Here is a 15618-nt window from a genome sequence, read left to right on the forward strand (position 1 = left end):
AGCCAGGGCTGTGTGACGGCTGTTCTCGTGGCCTGTGTAGAATGAAGAGGGAGGACTCTCCGGGGCGCCTAGTGAAGGGGTCACAAAGCTATCACTGCACTTGTGTCCACCGTGCAGGCGAAGAGCGGCCGGGCCTAGACATGCTTCCCAACAGGCCTGGGTGAGGCACTCATTGCTCTGCTGCTGTACTCTCCCAGGGCCTGATAATCAGAGGCTAGGACAGGTCCAACTGAAGGTAGATATGGGCACTTGGCGCCTCTGAAAATTACGCTCCTGTGGCTTTGAAATGCCACTTCTCGTATGGAAAGGGAGTGTCTCAGGAACCCGGTGGAGTGGGCAAGAAACCACCTACAGGACAGGGCTGAGGATCAAGGACTTCAGTCTCTAGAGACCTCTGCTGGCACCTTTCACTGCTTTCAGCTCTCTATAACAGCATTATCTCTGAGTGACGGCTGGTGGCTCTTAATCAGCCCTCAGTCTCTGCAGTTAAAGTCCTGAAGATCAAACGCAATTTCAAAGGGAAAATGTTTTTCTCCTTCTCTTTAATGTGGTTTGCAGCTGGAGAAGGGGGCTGAGGAAGTGGGCAGGCTATTCAGTATTAGATCCCTGGGTACTACTCTCTGGGCTGATGGGAGCCTGACCAGTTTTCTGGCTTAATTATGAGACTCGCGCTGTCTTTTATGTTCAGTTGTTTTAATTCATCCCTGAAAGACCCAGGTGACACCTCTAACACTGCTGTTCTGTAACGGTCCTCCTTGCTTTTCCTTCTGTAACTCAAATTCAGTGGCCTGTGGCTTTCCAGCTTCCACCCAACTGTGGAGAAACAAGACACCCAGGGTTGGGAGAAAAGAAAGCTAGGCCTCAAGTTACAGTGGGATATCACGGGGACTGGTTGAAATCAGAGTGGAGGGTGATGTGGACAGCAATAGTGTCTGAGTACTCAGCATCAAACAGGCAGTGGGAGGGGTTACCATTAAAGGGGGTCCGTGTTCATTCTGACCAAAGGACCCCCAATGAACAAAATCCCACCCTTCAAAACAAAATCTTTCCTCCTTTGCTAAAGCTCTCAAAGTAGGGTTGCCAATTTTGGTTGGATGTATTCCTGGAGATTTAATCACGTGACATAATCTTTAATTAAAGATTAATCTTGAATTCCTGGAGACTCCTGGCCAATCCAGGAGGGTGGGCAACCCTATCTCAAAGCCTTTCAGGCTCCCAACCCTGTCACTGCTACTATATCCTTTAGGCAACATTTAGCTGACAGCTGCCTGGCGGTGGACGCTTGCCTTTGTTTTTAGTGAGGACATTTTGCTTGAAAACTTGGCTGTGCCAGGCTCATGCCATCACAGACAGAGGCCTCTCCTTTTTGGGGGGAGGGGAGTGGGGTGTCCTTCAGCGCAAGTTCCTGTATTGACACTGATGTCCAACATAATATTAAACCAATGTAGGGAAGCAGACTATAAAAGTCTATGGGCTAAATTGTCCCCCAACAAAGGGCCAGATTCCAGACTTGGTTACTCCAAGGTAAATCTGGAGGGACTCCATTGAATTAATTGGATTTGCACACATGTGACTGAACTCAGAATCTGGCCCCAAATAGTTGGCATTGTGTGATTTTTGGCATTTCCCATGGTTTGTTGCTCCTGCAGTGTTCTTCATGTAGCATGACACCTTGTCATCTCCACCAGACCGAGCACCATGGGGTCAATGAAGGCAGTATGGTGTCTGCTGTCCCTCTGAACATACTGGCCTTTGTCAGTGTACTCAGCCCCTTGATTGATTATTGGAATGTCAATTTCTGCAGGGGCTTCTGTAAGCTGGAAACCACAGTGAATGGCTGGGATCTTAAAGAAAATATTAAGTTTTCTAGCTTTCAAAGCAAACTGCCAGCAGGACATGAGAAGGTTCTAATAAAGTCCATTGACCTGCCTGGGAAGGAGACTGTCTAGAAGCTATTAGGGATTGCTCTGGTTTGGGAGATATGTGCATTGGAGTGAAATCCTGGCCCCATTAAAATCAATGGGAGTTTTGCCATTGACTTTAGTGGGGACAGGATTTCCCCCATTAACTCCACTTGGGGTGAAAGGCAGCAGTGACCAGGGCATGACAGGATCCAGCACTGGACCTTCCCCCAATTTCGATACATTTTACAAATATTATGCAGGGTCCATTAGTCCTTGTTTAACTTTAAGTATTAAAGGTTTGCAGGCAGAGAGATGGGCCCAGACTAAAACCTCTGGGCATCCTAAATTCATGGGTTCCTGACTCACCCCAAGGCAAAAGGCCCGATACCAGATCCATATTTTGTGGCCTGAGCCCACCTCAGCTGGATGCTTTCCCCCAGTGTCCTTGTTGGATACTGCTGGCATCACAGCTAGGGGTAAGGTTCTGCTTTGGGTTAGTCAGAGCATCCAGCTTCAGCAACCAAGCTGAGGGAAAATCACGGGGGGGATGATCTGATCTTAACAGAGCCTTGTAAGCACGCACAGCTCTTTCCAAACACTTAGTAAAGATGAGGTCCCTTCTCCAAAGAGCTTAAACTAATTCGGATGCACTATGCAGGGTAATGGGTATGGTGCATGAAAATGTGAGGACCCTGTTTGTGGGGAGATCCCCAAAGAGGTGGGTTTTAAGGGGGTATTTGCAGGAAGAACGGAGAGAGTGCTTAGTTCTGAGGAATCAGGAGGCTGTTCCTGGGAAGGGTAGCGGCATGAAAGAAGGCGACAAAGGGAGCAGTTGGGAAGGAGTATCTGGAGGACCGTAAGGAACAAGCGTGTAATCATGCAGAGCTTTGGAGGTCAACAGCTGCAGCATCTCCGCACTGTCCCCAATACAGAACTCTCCTCTGCTCCATTTACATTCATATCTGGACAATCTAACAAGCGTTCTGTGTATGTTTACATCACAGGAGAAAGCCACGGGCCACTGAGCAATTCTTTCTCCTTTCTGCATGCCTGGGTAGCTTGTTGCATGTCTGCGTAACCGATCACTGTCTGTTACATTGTTCGTATAATGTGTGAACACCTGCATTTATCCAGGGATTCCAGCACACGGCAGTTCAGTGCGCACGACCCAGGATGGGACCTGCTGTGTCATCCAAAAAGACGTGATCTCTGAGGGAGGACTCTTGTTTCTAGAACACACCCCACTGGGCCACCCAGTGTCCATGAATGTTCGGTGTATTCCCCAGGGCCATTTCAGTGTGCACTTGCGCCCCTTATAAGATAGTTATTGGGGGTGCATTAGGCAAAGGGCAGGAAGCCTAATCCATGGTGCATATAACTCTTGAATAGCAGGTAAGAGTCCAGCCTAGCCAGAGCCTTTGATCTCTGAATACTAAGTAAAGCATGGGAGGTGGAACCTCTGTGAAGACATTGCTCTACTAGAGAATTATCTAGGAACTATTATAGAATTATCCAGTGGGATATAGAGGCTGGGTGCTGGTTAGCGTTTAACACTTTGGGTTGGGGACGTGGGTGGCTGCTGGCCACACTCCTTCGTGTGAGTGCTAATGGGTGCACCACAAGCCCATAAGACTGGGAGAGCGATAAAGAGAAGTGGAACTGGGAGTAAACTGTGATGCGGTGGAAAGTAACAAGGGTGTGGATCTCATGTATGGCACTTTCTGTTAACTGTAGTGGTTTTGCTGCAAAATGCTAAACTTTGTGGTCCTCTTCAGCCTGGATGGGCCAATGAATTAATGTCCTAACTTGATACTGAAGCTTGTCGTTGGGTAATCTGGTGTGTTTAGTAAGTACTAGGAGCATTTTCACTCTTGGACTTTGCTGGAGTTGGGGCGGAACAACGGGAAAACAACCGTGGGTGGAACTGGAAATATAGTTGAAATTATAGGGCCAGCGAGCTTGGGAAAAATCCTTTGAGAGCACAAAGCTTATAGAGCAGAATTGTTTCTTCTCAAAGGAAGAGCTAGACAGAAAGGAGATGTCTCATAATGGCCCTGCAGGAATCTAAAAATGAATGGTATTAGCTCAGGACTGAATGTTAATGACCAGTTCCCCTTACGTGACGGTTACCACGTCGGCTGCATTAAAGGCAGTTCATGAATGCCCTGATAGTGCCACCTGCTTGTGTATTAGAGCTAACGGAGCTCACTCTGCTGGCTCGGAAGGTAGCAGTGACATCTCTTGAATCTGGGTGTCTTGGAAAATTCAAAGCACGTTAGTCCTGGTGTGTGTGTTTGAGGACTGGAGAGCCCCAGTGTGAACCGCATTGGAGCTTGCACTGACAGGTGTGGAATTCGATGGCCCTCAGGAACCATGGGGGAGATGTGAACTCTCACCTATGACACATGTGACTGTGGATGGTGTTTGGAGTCTGAAGAGGGGTAACAGATCAGCAACTTTAGGGATTAGACTTGTGTCTCCATTGGAGGTACCTTCCAGGGTCACGTGCCTTTCCCTCCCCAGCTCCAAGCTCCTGAGCAGCTGGTGTAGATATGACGGGTGAGCTGAATGCAGGTAGGTCGCACAGGGAAATTAATCCTGAGCTGGAAGCACCTTGTGGCTGTTGCTGATGCAGAAAAGCCTCAAAGGACAGTTGGGAATAGATGAGAAACCTTTCCAAGCTAACCGGTGCAATGGCATTTCGACCATATCAGACCACGCTGTCTTAGCCACAGAGCCATCCAGACAAGTAGGAAAACGGATGAGGGTTGAGTTCTTGGTTTGCATGCGTTCCTTGGTGCACTGCACATGCTCACTGGCATCATGCAATCTAGGGCACGAGCACAGGCATGGAGGCATCTGTTGTAATCATGCCCACCATGTGCCTTCTGCATCTGCACCCTGAGTCCTGGATATCAACTGCCATGTACTGTCTATCTCTGGTATCTGTCTAATGCTCACACTGCTTTTCTTCCTTACTGCTGCCAAGTTTGATGCCCCTGGGCCCTTCCAGGAGGGAGCCAGCCTGTTGGATCTGGATTTTGATCCCATTAAACCAGATGCCAGCCCTGTGGGGAAGACACCCACACCTGCCACTCAGGTTTGTTACTTATCCCCATTCCCTCTTCCATGAACCGTTACCGACTGCGGAGTCAGCCTGTGCTTTCAGTGCATATTTCCATATTGACCGAGCTCTCAAGGGGTGTGCACATGCCCACGCAGATCTGTGAGCTCTCTCGGACGCTCGTGTGCATGAGTCGGGTGAGTGCGCGCCTGGCTTTTCACATGCAGCGATCTGATCTCCCCTGAGAATGTGGATGTTTGCGGGACACCCAGTGTGCCCGGCTCTGAGGATTTGGCCTGGGAAACTCAGTCAATGTGCATCACAAGGTTAGCATGGACCATGTCCCACATGGATTTAGTGTCGCTTTGAGTGTATTGCTGGGAAACCCAGCCATAGTGCTGGGCTCCTCCCAGCAAATGACTCGGTTTGGTTAGCGGCAGGAGCAGAGCGATTTTTAAGAATCAAAGTGTGAACAATCTGTGGTTACGTTAGACAGGATAAAACTTTGGAAGGGATATTAAAGCTCCTGCCTCTGGACAGGAGCCAGCCTCTAACTATATGGAGTTAAGAAGCACTTCCTCCATGAGCTTGTTATTGCATAATTGACTGTCACGGAGGTTTTACCTTCCTGAGACTGGCAGGTGCAGACCACTGTCTGAGACAGGGTACTGGATTAGGGGGACTTCTGGTGTGATCCCCTCTGGCAATGCCTGTGTTTCTGTTGAACATTTGGCTCCCAATTAAAAGACGGGCTTAGTGATGCTGCATAGAGGGAAAGAACTGGCAAATACAGATTTGTTTCTAAAGAGGAGATCTTTTGAATATATACAAACTCTCCTGTATTTAATGCAAAATCAGCTCTGCTTCAGATCTCTACTGAATTGGGCAGAGTCTTTGAAACAGTTCCTGGGTTCCAGGTAGAGGACAATATCTGAACTTCCATTCCAGATGTGAAAGAAAAGAGCAGCGTTTCCTGATCCTGGCCTGCTTTTTTCTACTATGGCTACAACTGAAACCTGCACACTTATGAGTAACTAACAGGTCTGGGATATTTGCAGTGTTCTAATACTGTGATAGTGTTAATTAGGGCTGGTCTAAACAGATTTTTTGTGCCATTATAACCTTGTTGTGTATGGTGGTTTTTTTTCTTCAGCCACTAATAGTTATACTGCTACAACCCTTAGACCACGTCTACACTAGGAGTGCTTTGCTGGAGGAGGAATGCTGATAAAGCGCTCCTAGCGTGGACACAACTGCATTGGCGAAACTGTACTTTTACCAATATATCTTATTCCACCACGCCCCAAAAGACCAAGCAATACCAGTAAAAGTGCAGTTTTGCAGGTATAATTGTATCTACAGTTGGGGTTTCTGCCAGCATAGCTTTGTCAGTCAGGGATCACACCTAGCTGAAGTCTGTTGTGTAGAAATAGTCCTAGAGCAGATACCTTTTACTGGTACAGCTTTTTCCCTTCCGTATGCAAATAGACTAACAAGTTTAATTAACATGTGCTTATACCAGGATAAAGTAAACAAGTGTCGTGAAAATGGTACAACTTTTGTGTGTAGACCGGGCCTTACAGACAAGCAGCCAATGTCAGGATTATGGGAGGGATTTTCAAAAGCGCTCAGCGCTGGCCTATCTTTGCTGCTACCGACGTTGCTGGGAGTTGATCCTTGGCATCAGCAGGGGGCCGAACACAAAGCAGAGTTCTGAACCGCCCCCCGTCCGTCCCCCCATCACTGCAGTCGTGGAAATGAGCATGACCAGCCCAATGCTTCCGCAGGTTTTAAATGGAGAAAACCATATGCCACTAGCCCTTGGATTTTCCCGGTGGCGCTGTCGGCCATTAATGTTTGAGGGCTGTGTGACCTAGAGTACATCTACACTGCAAATTAGGGTGTAACTGTATGGCAAGTAGGTGTATTGTTAAGAAAAATGTAGAGGCAAGTGCAGTGGAATATGTGTACATCTGCCTGACTCTGACCAATATTTGTATCGCTTCCGTAGGCGGAAATAATCAAGTATAAACCTGTTTTTGTTCTTGTTGCTCTTTGACATGCTTAGTCTTTACCTTGGGATTTATGGGAGGTAAGAATTTTATACAGTTTCCATTTTGGTAAACTCTTACGGTCTCCCTTGGCATGTGTCGGCACAGTCTTCTTCCTCCTCCCTCCCTCCCTCCCTCCCTGCCATGCCAGAATTGCTCCCTGTGCCTCGAACCTGCTTTTGCCTTCTGTTCTGTGGATCGGCCTAAAAACGCAGCCCTGTGTTCTGGCACTGCTCTGGCGCTCCCAGCAGAATGCACCTGGGCCATTAGCAGTCCTGTCTTTCCCTTGGTGTTTTGCATTGCAGTCAGCATGGCCTGAAGCTAACCCGACCACAGCCGCAGTGTCGTATTTGCTCCTTTCCTCTCCAGGCTTCCAAACCTCTCTGTCCTGTCTCTTTCATTGTGCAACCTGCATGCCTCTCAACTGCCCCTGAATTTACCTCCTTCCTGTTTGCAAATTTGGGGTGTCTGGCGGGCTTTGCTGCTCGTGGTCGATCACTGTTAGCAGAAATGCCGAATCGAGAAATGCTGCCTCTTTGTTTCTGCTCAAGAAATGAATCTGTCTTCCTTTGTGTTAAAGGGCCAGACCCTCCGCTGGTGTAAAATTAAAGGAAGGAAGATGGTTGACACCAGGTGACAATCTGGCCCAAGCTTCCTATATGGCACTGAGCAGTCTCCACGATGCATGCCCTGGGCATGTTGAGAAGGATGCTTCCCCTATGTGTTTTTATTGGCTGTCGATGTTGATCTTTGCTTCCTCTCTTTGTGAACTGTCTGTGTTTAAAAAAAGAAGAAAAAAAAGTCTGTCTCTTCACAGGGAAAGGCTTCAGGCCTTAAAAGTGGACAACCCTGGTTGCGGATGTCTGCCCACTTCGTGGCAGTGCAGCCAGTCCCTTTGAGAAGTGTTCGCTCTCATGCCCCCATCATGGTCTGGCATGAGTCCGCTGAGTGTTCCTTCCTCAGATGAACGAGTGCCTGTTATTCCCCGAAGCCGTGGTTTCTTTGCTGTCTTTGGGGATCAGAGTGAAGAACTGATGTATATTTTTTCCCTTTTGTGTCCTCCCAGACAGTGGCAGGGGGATGTCTCCAAACACTAGGCTCAGGTGGAGTTGGAAACCCTGCTTCTCCTCTGTTTATACACAAGGAAATATATTGGCCCACCTGTGTTCTTGCTATTAAATGGAGCATAACTGGGGAGAAGCAGTTTGAATAAAGTGAGGATTGGCCCAAACTGTGGCCCCCGAACTCCTAATCTGCTTTGAGTTTGGAAAAGCTTTAGCTTTGAAATAAAATGTTTTTTTTTTCACTGTTGCTACCTTTGGTCTTCTGCTTCCTGTTGGAAGCAGGAACGGCTGAAACACCACGAAAAAGACATTATTCCTGGCCTGGCTGGGAGTAGGAAGTTATTAGTGTCATAGTAACACCTGGGAACCCCAATCAGGGATCAGAACCTCATTGTGCCAGGCACTGTACATACAAGTAACAATGAGCAGTGTCCCTTGAATCAGAGAGTTCCCAGTCTCTGCAATGTACCCGCTATCTCCTATTTCCATGAGATTTCAGATTCAAGAGCTCTGCGTTCCTGTCTTTGGAACAAGCACCTGGAACCAGATCCTCAAGTCTAGCTGAGCTCAGTGTGTGACCTGGCAGCAGGAGTGAAAGTTGCTTTAAGCCACTTTTCTGCTCCCCTTATCCTGGGAGCCGGCTTGACCCCACCATAACTGAGAGCAACTCAGAACTATGCTGACAGAAATGGTTGCCTAGGGACAATTGTAGCAGCCAGGGATTGCCGGAACATAAGGCACCTGGCCCACATCTTTTCTTGCCTTGGCCCATCCTGATACACTTGGGGGGGCGGGGGGGTCCGAGGCTGTGTCTACACTATACACCGCTGGCTGCAGCACGTAGCTACACACTGCAGTGAAAGGTAGGCCATGTCCACACTGTGATGTGTAGCTACACGCAGCAGTGAAAGGCTCTGGCGGGGGGAGGCAGCAGGGAAAAGCTCCATCAGCTCCCTGCTGCCGGCGCCTTTCAGCGGGGCTCTGCTAGAAGAAAGCTGTGTAGACAGAGGAGGTACTGCTTGGGCATGTAGAGAGCCGTGTGGGGTTTATACCTTAAAGGTTCAGATGTGTGTTTACTCACCTAAGCAGTACCCCACTGTCGACACCTTTGTTAATCCCCATACTTGGAGGCGTGTGCAGGGTCTGTACTCTACACACCGCTGTAAGGAGTGCGCCGTGTAGACGTACCGTGAGAGAGGGGAGCGTAGAGCCAGGTACAGGAACTCCTCACTTAAAGTCGTCCTGGTTAATGTTGTTACGTTGCTGATCAATTAGGGAACATGCTTGTTTAAAGTTGTGCAATGCTCCCTTCTCACGTCGTTTGGCAGCCGCCTGCTTTGTCCACCGCTTGCAGGAAGAGCAGCCCGTTGCAGCGAGCTGGTGGGGGTTTGGAACCAGGGTGGGCCGGCAGCCCCTCTATCAGCTCCCCTAAGTTCCCTGTGTGGCACCCGCCCAGCAGGTTGTCAATTGCCGGCAGTTCAGCTGTCCCTCCCCCCACTGCCATGTGCTGCTCCTGCCCTCTGCCTTGCAGCTGCTCCTGGGAGCCTCCCGCTTGCTGGGCAGGGGGTCTAATGTCAAGGTGTCCCCCTCCCCCCTGCTGCTACACCCGCTTACCCCTTCTCCATACAGCGCAGAGTGGGGTCACAGACGGAGCAGCAGCTGCTGCTGTCTCAACTTCCTGATCAACTTAAAAAGACAATGCACTTAAGAGTGGGGTCAGTGTACTTAAAGGGGCAATGCGCATCTCTCTCTCCCACACACAGGGTGTGTCTGTCTTTGTCTGCCACGTTGTCTCCCCTCCTTCCATTCGTGCCCCCTTGTAGTGTGTGAGGCTATATTAACAACAGTGTGTTAGCCCTTGAGGGCTCAGCCAAAAGCTAGTTCATCATTTAGCACTAAGGCATTCCCTGGGAAATATCCCACCCTCTGACTTCACCACCAAGTGAACCTCAACCAAGCTTTACAATCATCATCGCTGTGTACAGTATTAATTTGTTTGTTTAAAATGTATAGAGTGTATATATATGTGTGTGTATATATAGTTTTTTGTCTGGTGGGGAAAAAAAATTCCCTGGAACCTAATCCCCCCTATTTACATTAATTCTTATGGGGAAATTGAATTCGCTTAACATGGTTTCGCTTAAAGTCGCATTTTCTGGAACATAACTACAATGTTAAGTGAGGAGTTACTGTACACCGGTTTGAACCAACCAGGCTTCCATAACTTTCCCCTTAAGGCAGGTGCCTGGTTTTTCTGCTGTAGCATTGAATCCTATGGCAAGTAACCAGCTTTGTAGAACCTTGCAGTCACATTGGAGCGGGTTGTAACAAGAGACCTGGCTCAGTTCTGCTGCTCCAGAGAGCAGTCTGGAGGCGCGATGGAGTGTGTGTGAAGATGCTGATGGATTAAAACAAAGCAGAAAACCCATTCAGTAAGCAAAGCTTCCAAACCTGGGGAAAGCAAAGGCACTTCCCCCATCTCTCTGTGACTCTACATGACTGCATTGTCCCTCTGCTGCTATGCTGAAAGTTCCTAAAATAGAGACGTAGGCAGGTGACATCCAAATGCCTTTTGCTGAAAGCCAAGAGACTAACTGGATTCCATCCCTGGCTCATTAAACACAGTTTCTGCAAATTAGCTGACTGAGAAATCTATTGCTCACCATGGGTTTCTTTTCACCTGTCCAAACAAAGACACACTTGGCCAAATGGATGATGGTTGCTGTCAGTCCCTGTTACAAGCCCATTGAATTCAAATAATAAGCAACCTGGGAGTGAATCTAATTAAACAGGAGCAACCTGTGTAGCATTCCCTGTGTTTGTGTTTAAGACAGAGTTGCTGTGGGAAGCATCTACATGGTGGTTTTAGCTCAGGTATTCAAAATATCCATGGCATTGTAAGGCCAGGAATGGAGTAAGTAGGAAACATTAGGAAGGAACTGATGGGATAAAGAGTGTATGTTAAATTAGACCAGTAGGGTGGCTGGCGGTAAGTAATGACTGTTGGACCAAGGTATTTATTTTTCCATTACTCCTGCTGTTATTAGCAAAACACTTACAGGATCTTGTAGGTTTCAGACTGGAAGCTGATTGGGCTTGGAGTTAAGAAAAATGGTAGTGGTTGCACTGGGGGAAAGCTGTGTATATCCCAATTTGTCTCATGGATAAATCCAAGTGCGTCAAAAGGGTTACTTGGCCAGTCCGTTGGCTTGAGTGGTGTCTAGGAGACCCGAGGCATGAGAGCAGCAGAGAACGGGTTTGACCCAGACGTGATGGGGAAAGAACATGCTGGACGTGTTGCTCTTGAGGTGAGATCTGCTGGCCAAGGTGTGTGCTTTCTTGGAGGATTCTGTTTCCCTCCCCTCAGGAGGACTCGCCAGTTGAAGGGAGGGATGTGAGGAAAATACAGGTATGAACTTGCCCATGAATGGAGGACACAGTTGGGGCTCAGGTCTAAGGCCAGACCTTGTTACGGGGGACCCTTGCCTTGTGCTTTTACTGAGTGTTTTGAAATTTGATGGATTTATTAATTGGTTAAAATCAGTAGTGATAACAATGTAGAAGGTCTATCCCTTCCTGGCAGGCTCTGAGCCTCTCTTGAAGAGGTTGATGTTGCTTACTGTTTGTAACAGTGCTGTGCTCATGACCCACACACCCAGCCTACTTTGCAGCTATCTAGTTTACGCGAAGCGCAACAGGGCCTCATTTCCCCCTGAAGTTCTAGTGAGCAAGGCAGGATGGCGTGGGAGAGGCTAGCCAGGAAGGTTGGGTGAACAAGCCTGTTGGCGCAGAGTTCAAATCTTGTGTCCAGTTAGAATCATAGAATATAGACTCATAGAATATCAGGGTTGGAAGGGACCTCAGGAGGTCATCTAGTCCAAGCCCCTGCTCAAAGCAGGACCAATCCCCAACTAAATCTTCCCAGCCAGGGCTTTGTCAAGCCGGACCTTAAAAACCTCTAAGGAAGGAGAGGGAGTTAATCTTCACTGAGTTGGTTCTCGTTCATTCCAGAGCCACTAAGTTTACAGAACTGGCAGTTTCTGCTCCTGGGGTGACCAGATGTCCTGATTTTAGTGTCCTTCTTATGTAGGCTCCTATTACCCACTCCCACCCCCTGCTGTCTGGTCACCCTATCTGCTCCAGAAAGGCCTGTTCCTGGAATAGCAGGAGGTGGTCTCATTCCCAGAACTGTGAAAGGCCCCAGGATTGGAATAGAGGGTAGGAGCGGGGGCAGAGGGTTAGGCCTGAAGTGCATTGGCAAAGTTGAGGAAAGGGAAAAACACGTCCGTTACCAGTCTTTAGTCCCTCCTGGAAGTCCACCATTTCTGTGGGCACTGAATTCACACTTCCCAATTTAAGGAAACCCTCCTAGAGTATGTCCTTGGGAGAAGGTTCATTATAATAGACACCCTCCTTATCTATCGATCCCAGTGAGAAAACCTGTGTTTTCTTTGCTTATCTGGGCTAATTTTGCTTCCCACATTTACAACAGTGTAAACACCCCCCCCCCCCCCAATTGCTTTCCTGTCTATTCTGCTATCAGCTGTCTCTCCCAAAGGCTAATGCCCCAACTGCATCAAACTGCATGGAGCTAGTCTGTTCAACCAAACCACCATTGGGTATACTTGGCCTTCTGAGCAATATTGATGGTTGCTTGGGAGTGGCGTGTTAGATTCACCGCCAGCTGTGTTGATCCTCAGAAAGTGTCCAATCACCAGGCACTTTCCCCTCCACAACACCATGCTGAGTTTCTTTTAATTAAAGTGATTAATCTTCCTAAGCGGCCGCTGCTGTAAACAAATGATGAAAAGCCACTCAGCTTCCTTCTCCATAATAGCTATAATAAATGATCCCGTGCATACAACCGTGCTAGGCTAAAACGCATTGTTCACACGGTTTTCTTGGCTGTCCTGTTAATTGAAACCTTACTCCCTTTGAAGGGACAGCGAGTCACACACTTCTCTGTAGTACAGTCGCTTGGGTTAGGAGACACAGGAGAACAATTACTGAGCTGGCCAAATATATATATGTGGGGGGGGGGGGAGGGTGTTCTAAGGGCTGGATTCTGTTCCCAGTTATACTGGGGTAAATCCAGAGTTGCTCTGTTGTCATTGTCCAAGACCACTGGAGTTACTCTGGATTTGCACCACTGTCATTGACAAGATGCAGCAAGCAACTGAAAAATGAGATTTGCTGGTGGAGTTGCAGCTCTGTTTTCATAATATGTTCAAGTTTTTGTAGTTCATCTGAATTGCAAATAGCTGCCTAGCGGATCTGTACCTCTGTTAATATCTCATTTTCTGCTGTTTCCCCCTTACTTACCATGCACTTCTCCTTTTTATCCACCGCCATCTTCCTCCTCTTCTCTCTGTCTCTCTCTTCCCCAATCCCAACCGCCAGCCTGAAAAGACTTCCTCGAGCAGCATGCAGTCCGTGGATCCGGGTCTTGCGGACAACCCTAGTGATAGCACATTTGCTGCGGACTGGCCCAGCCAGTCCGCAGAGACCCAGCCAACCCAAGTAAGTGGAATCCACGCCCAAGTCTATCCAAAATATAGTGCTGATATGATGAGTATGGAGGGCGGGTGGGAGTGGTTCTAACATCTGCAGGCTGGCAGCTGTGTTCTAGGACATGGAGAACAGGAGGGCTGGGTTCTGGTTATTACTGTGGTAGCACCTAGGAGCCCTAGTCACGGACCAGGTCCCCATGATGCTAGGTGTTGCCCAAACACAGAACAAGACAATCTCTGCCCCAATGAGCTTACAGTCTGAATACATGTGTTATACTAGCTGTAAGAGATTCTAATGACAGCGCCCCACGCTTAAACCCTGTTCATGGAGACCACTCTCCGGTTATAGCCTCGCTACTCTTACTTTGCAAAGAAGAAGTGCTCCCTGACTTTGGGAGATAACATTTGGGGAGGTTGAGGCACTAGGTCTGCTCCTCCTTTAAGCTGTACCAGTGGGGGTCAAATGGGAATGGGAGGTGACAGTAGGCGGCGTAGAAGCATTCATGCATGAACCTGCCATTTTGGAGGGCCTACATTAGAGCTCTGGACAAAGCGGCCCCTAGTTTAAGTTCAAGCGGAGCAGGTAGGGGGTCCTGAGTTCTCAGCCGGGCTCTGCTAGTGATTCGTTCTGTCATCTTCAGCTGATCATTTGGCCTGTCCGCATGTCAGTCTCACCATCTGTAAAATAGGAATAATACTTACGCAGAGCACAGAGATTCAGGAGAGGACACAGCCCCACAGCGCACCACCATGGGGCAGCAGGGCACACGGCCTGTCCCTTAATGACTGGACAGTGCTTTGAGGAGATCATTGTGAAGTATCAGTGTCCTCAGCTCTATGGAAGGGGAAACAAGAATGGTTATCCAGTCAGAAGCATCTGTCCTCACAGACTGGTGCAGATTAAAATGGGAGGAAATTCGGGTCTCATTTGCATGCACAGCAGAGTTCAGAGCTGTAAGTTCTAGGCCTTCCCCGCCAGTACAGGAATAAATCCCAGATGTCCCAGTACAGGAATAAATCCCAGTAGTCCTTACCTCCCAGCAACTTCCTGCACCAAGAGCTTTCCAATTGGATGGGCATTCCTGGAGCAGTAACCTGCCTCATCAGACTGATACCCACTGGGAGGTATTTACACAAGGACAACTTTTGCCAAGGTTCTGACCTCGGAAGGGGCCCCAGATGGGTGGGCCCCTCTGCCTGAAGCCCCACTGACTTCACTGGGACTTAGAATGGCTGCATGGTTCTGTCTACACAGAGCTCATTGCAGAACCTGTACCTAAGAGAATTTACGCCATTCAGAATTCTGGAGTAGTTCTATAACTCACTTTGGAAAACCCCTGCATTATATAGTACATCTAATATACTTATATATGTAGAGAACATATAGAGTGTGTGTGTGAGTAGGTAATTACCCTTATGTGCATTAGTGTATGTATGTACTTTATCATATATTCATATACACATACCGTGCGTATATAAATATATTTGTGCGTATATATTGTAACATGCATTCGTATACACAGACACACAAAATATCTCCTCTGTTGTAGAGCTGTGTATAACTGATAGTAAATATCTACGGAAGATATTAAAACTAGTCACTTCAGTTTTCCTGGTACCATTTTGGTCCTAGCTCTGAGGACCCTTTTTGCATGTTCCTCTCTTGTGGAATTCAACAGTCCTTTCTTTTATGACGACGTCTGACCCTTAAGAAAACCACCGCTGTGCACTGGGGATCATGTCTTGTTGGCTCACTGGGTTCTTGTGACCCCGCTCTGGTGTCATGGATTGTGTGGATCAGCTGCCTGGCAGTTGCTTGCTGGTAACTGTCCTTAAGGGATAGAGGGTCTGGAGGTTTCTAGATTAGCTGGACCCAGCTGTAGTTTTGAGGCAATTTAGGGCATGCGTTCTTGTCGTGTTTCAAAATGGCATCTACTTTGTACCAATTCACAGCCCCCAAATCTCTCTGAACAGTCACGCCTGGGAGGCAGCGTCTAGGCAGGTAGAAGTTGGTGAATATTTCTC

General features: G+C 48.1%; 1 protein-coding gene across 15 annotated transcripts in view; it reads left to right on the forward strand.

Moving 5' to 3' along the window:
* The window catches only part of BIN1 (bridging integrator 1), a 154686-nt gene that overhangs the window by 120498 nt on the left and 18570 nt on the right, over window positions 1-15618 (forward strand). For 4 of the 15 annotated variants that reach the window (XM_043525062.1, XM_037912521.2, XM_043525065.1 and 1 more), the window contains one exon: window positions 13484-13603. The exons of 4 other annotated variants lie outside the window; for them this stretch is intronic. In XM_043525062.1, the coding sequence (XP_043380997.1) occupies window positions 13484-13603 (120 nt within the window). Of the gene's footprint in view, window positions 1-4893; window positions 5005-7036; window positions 7061-13483; window positions 13604-15618 lie in introns of all 15 variants that reach the window. 7 more of the 15 variants (XM_037912518.2, XM_037912519.2, XM_043525057.1 and 4 more) reach the window with 4 other exon arrangements.

This window comes from Chelonia mydas, chromosome 11, assembly GCF_015237465.2.
Source record: "Chelonia mydas isolate rCheMyd1 chromosome 11, rCheMyd1.pri.v2, whole genome shotgun sequence".
NCBI lineage: Eukaryota > Metazoa > Chordata > Testudines > Cheloniidae > Chelonia > Chelonia mydas.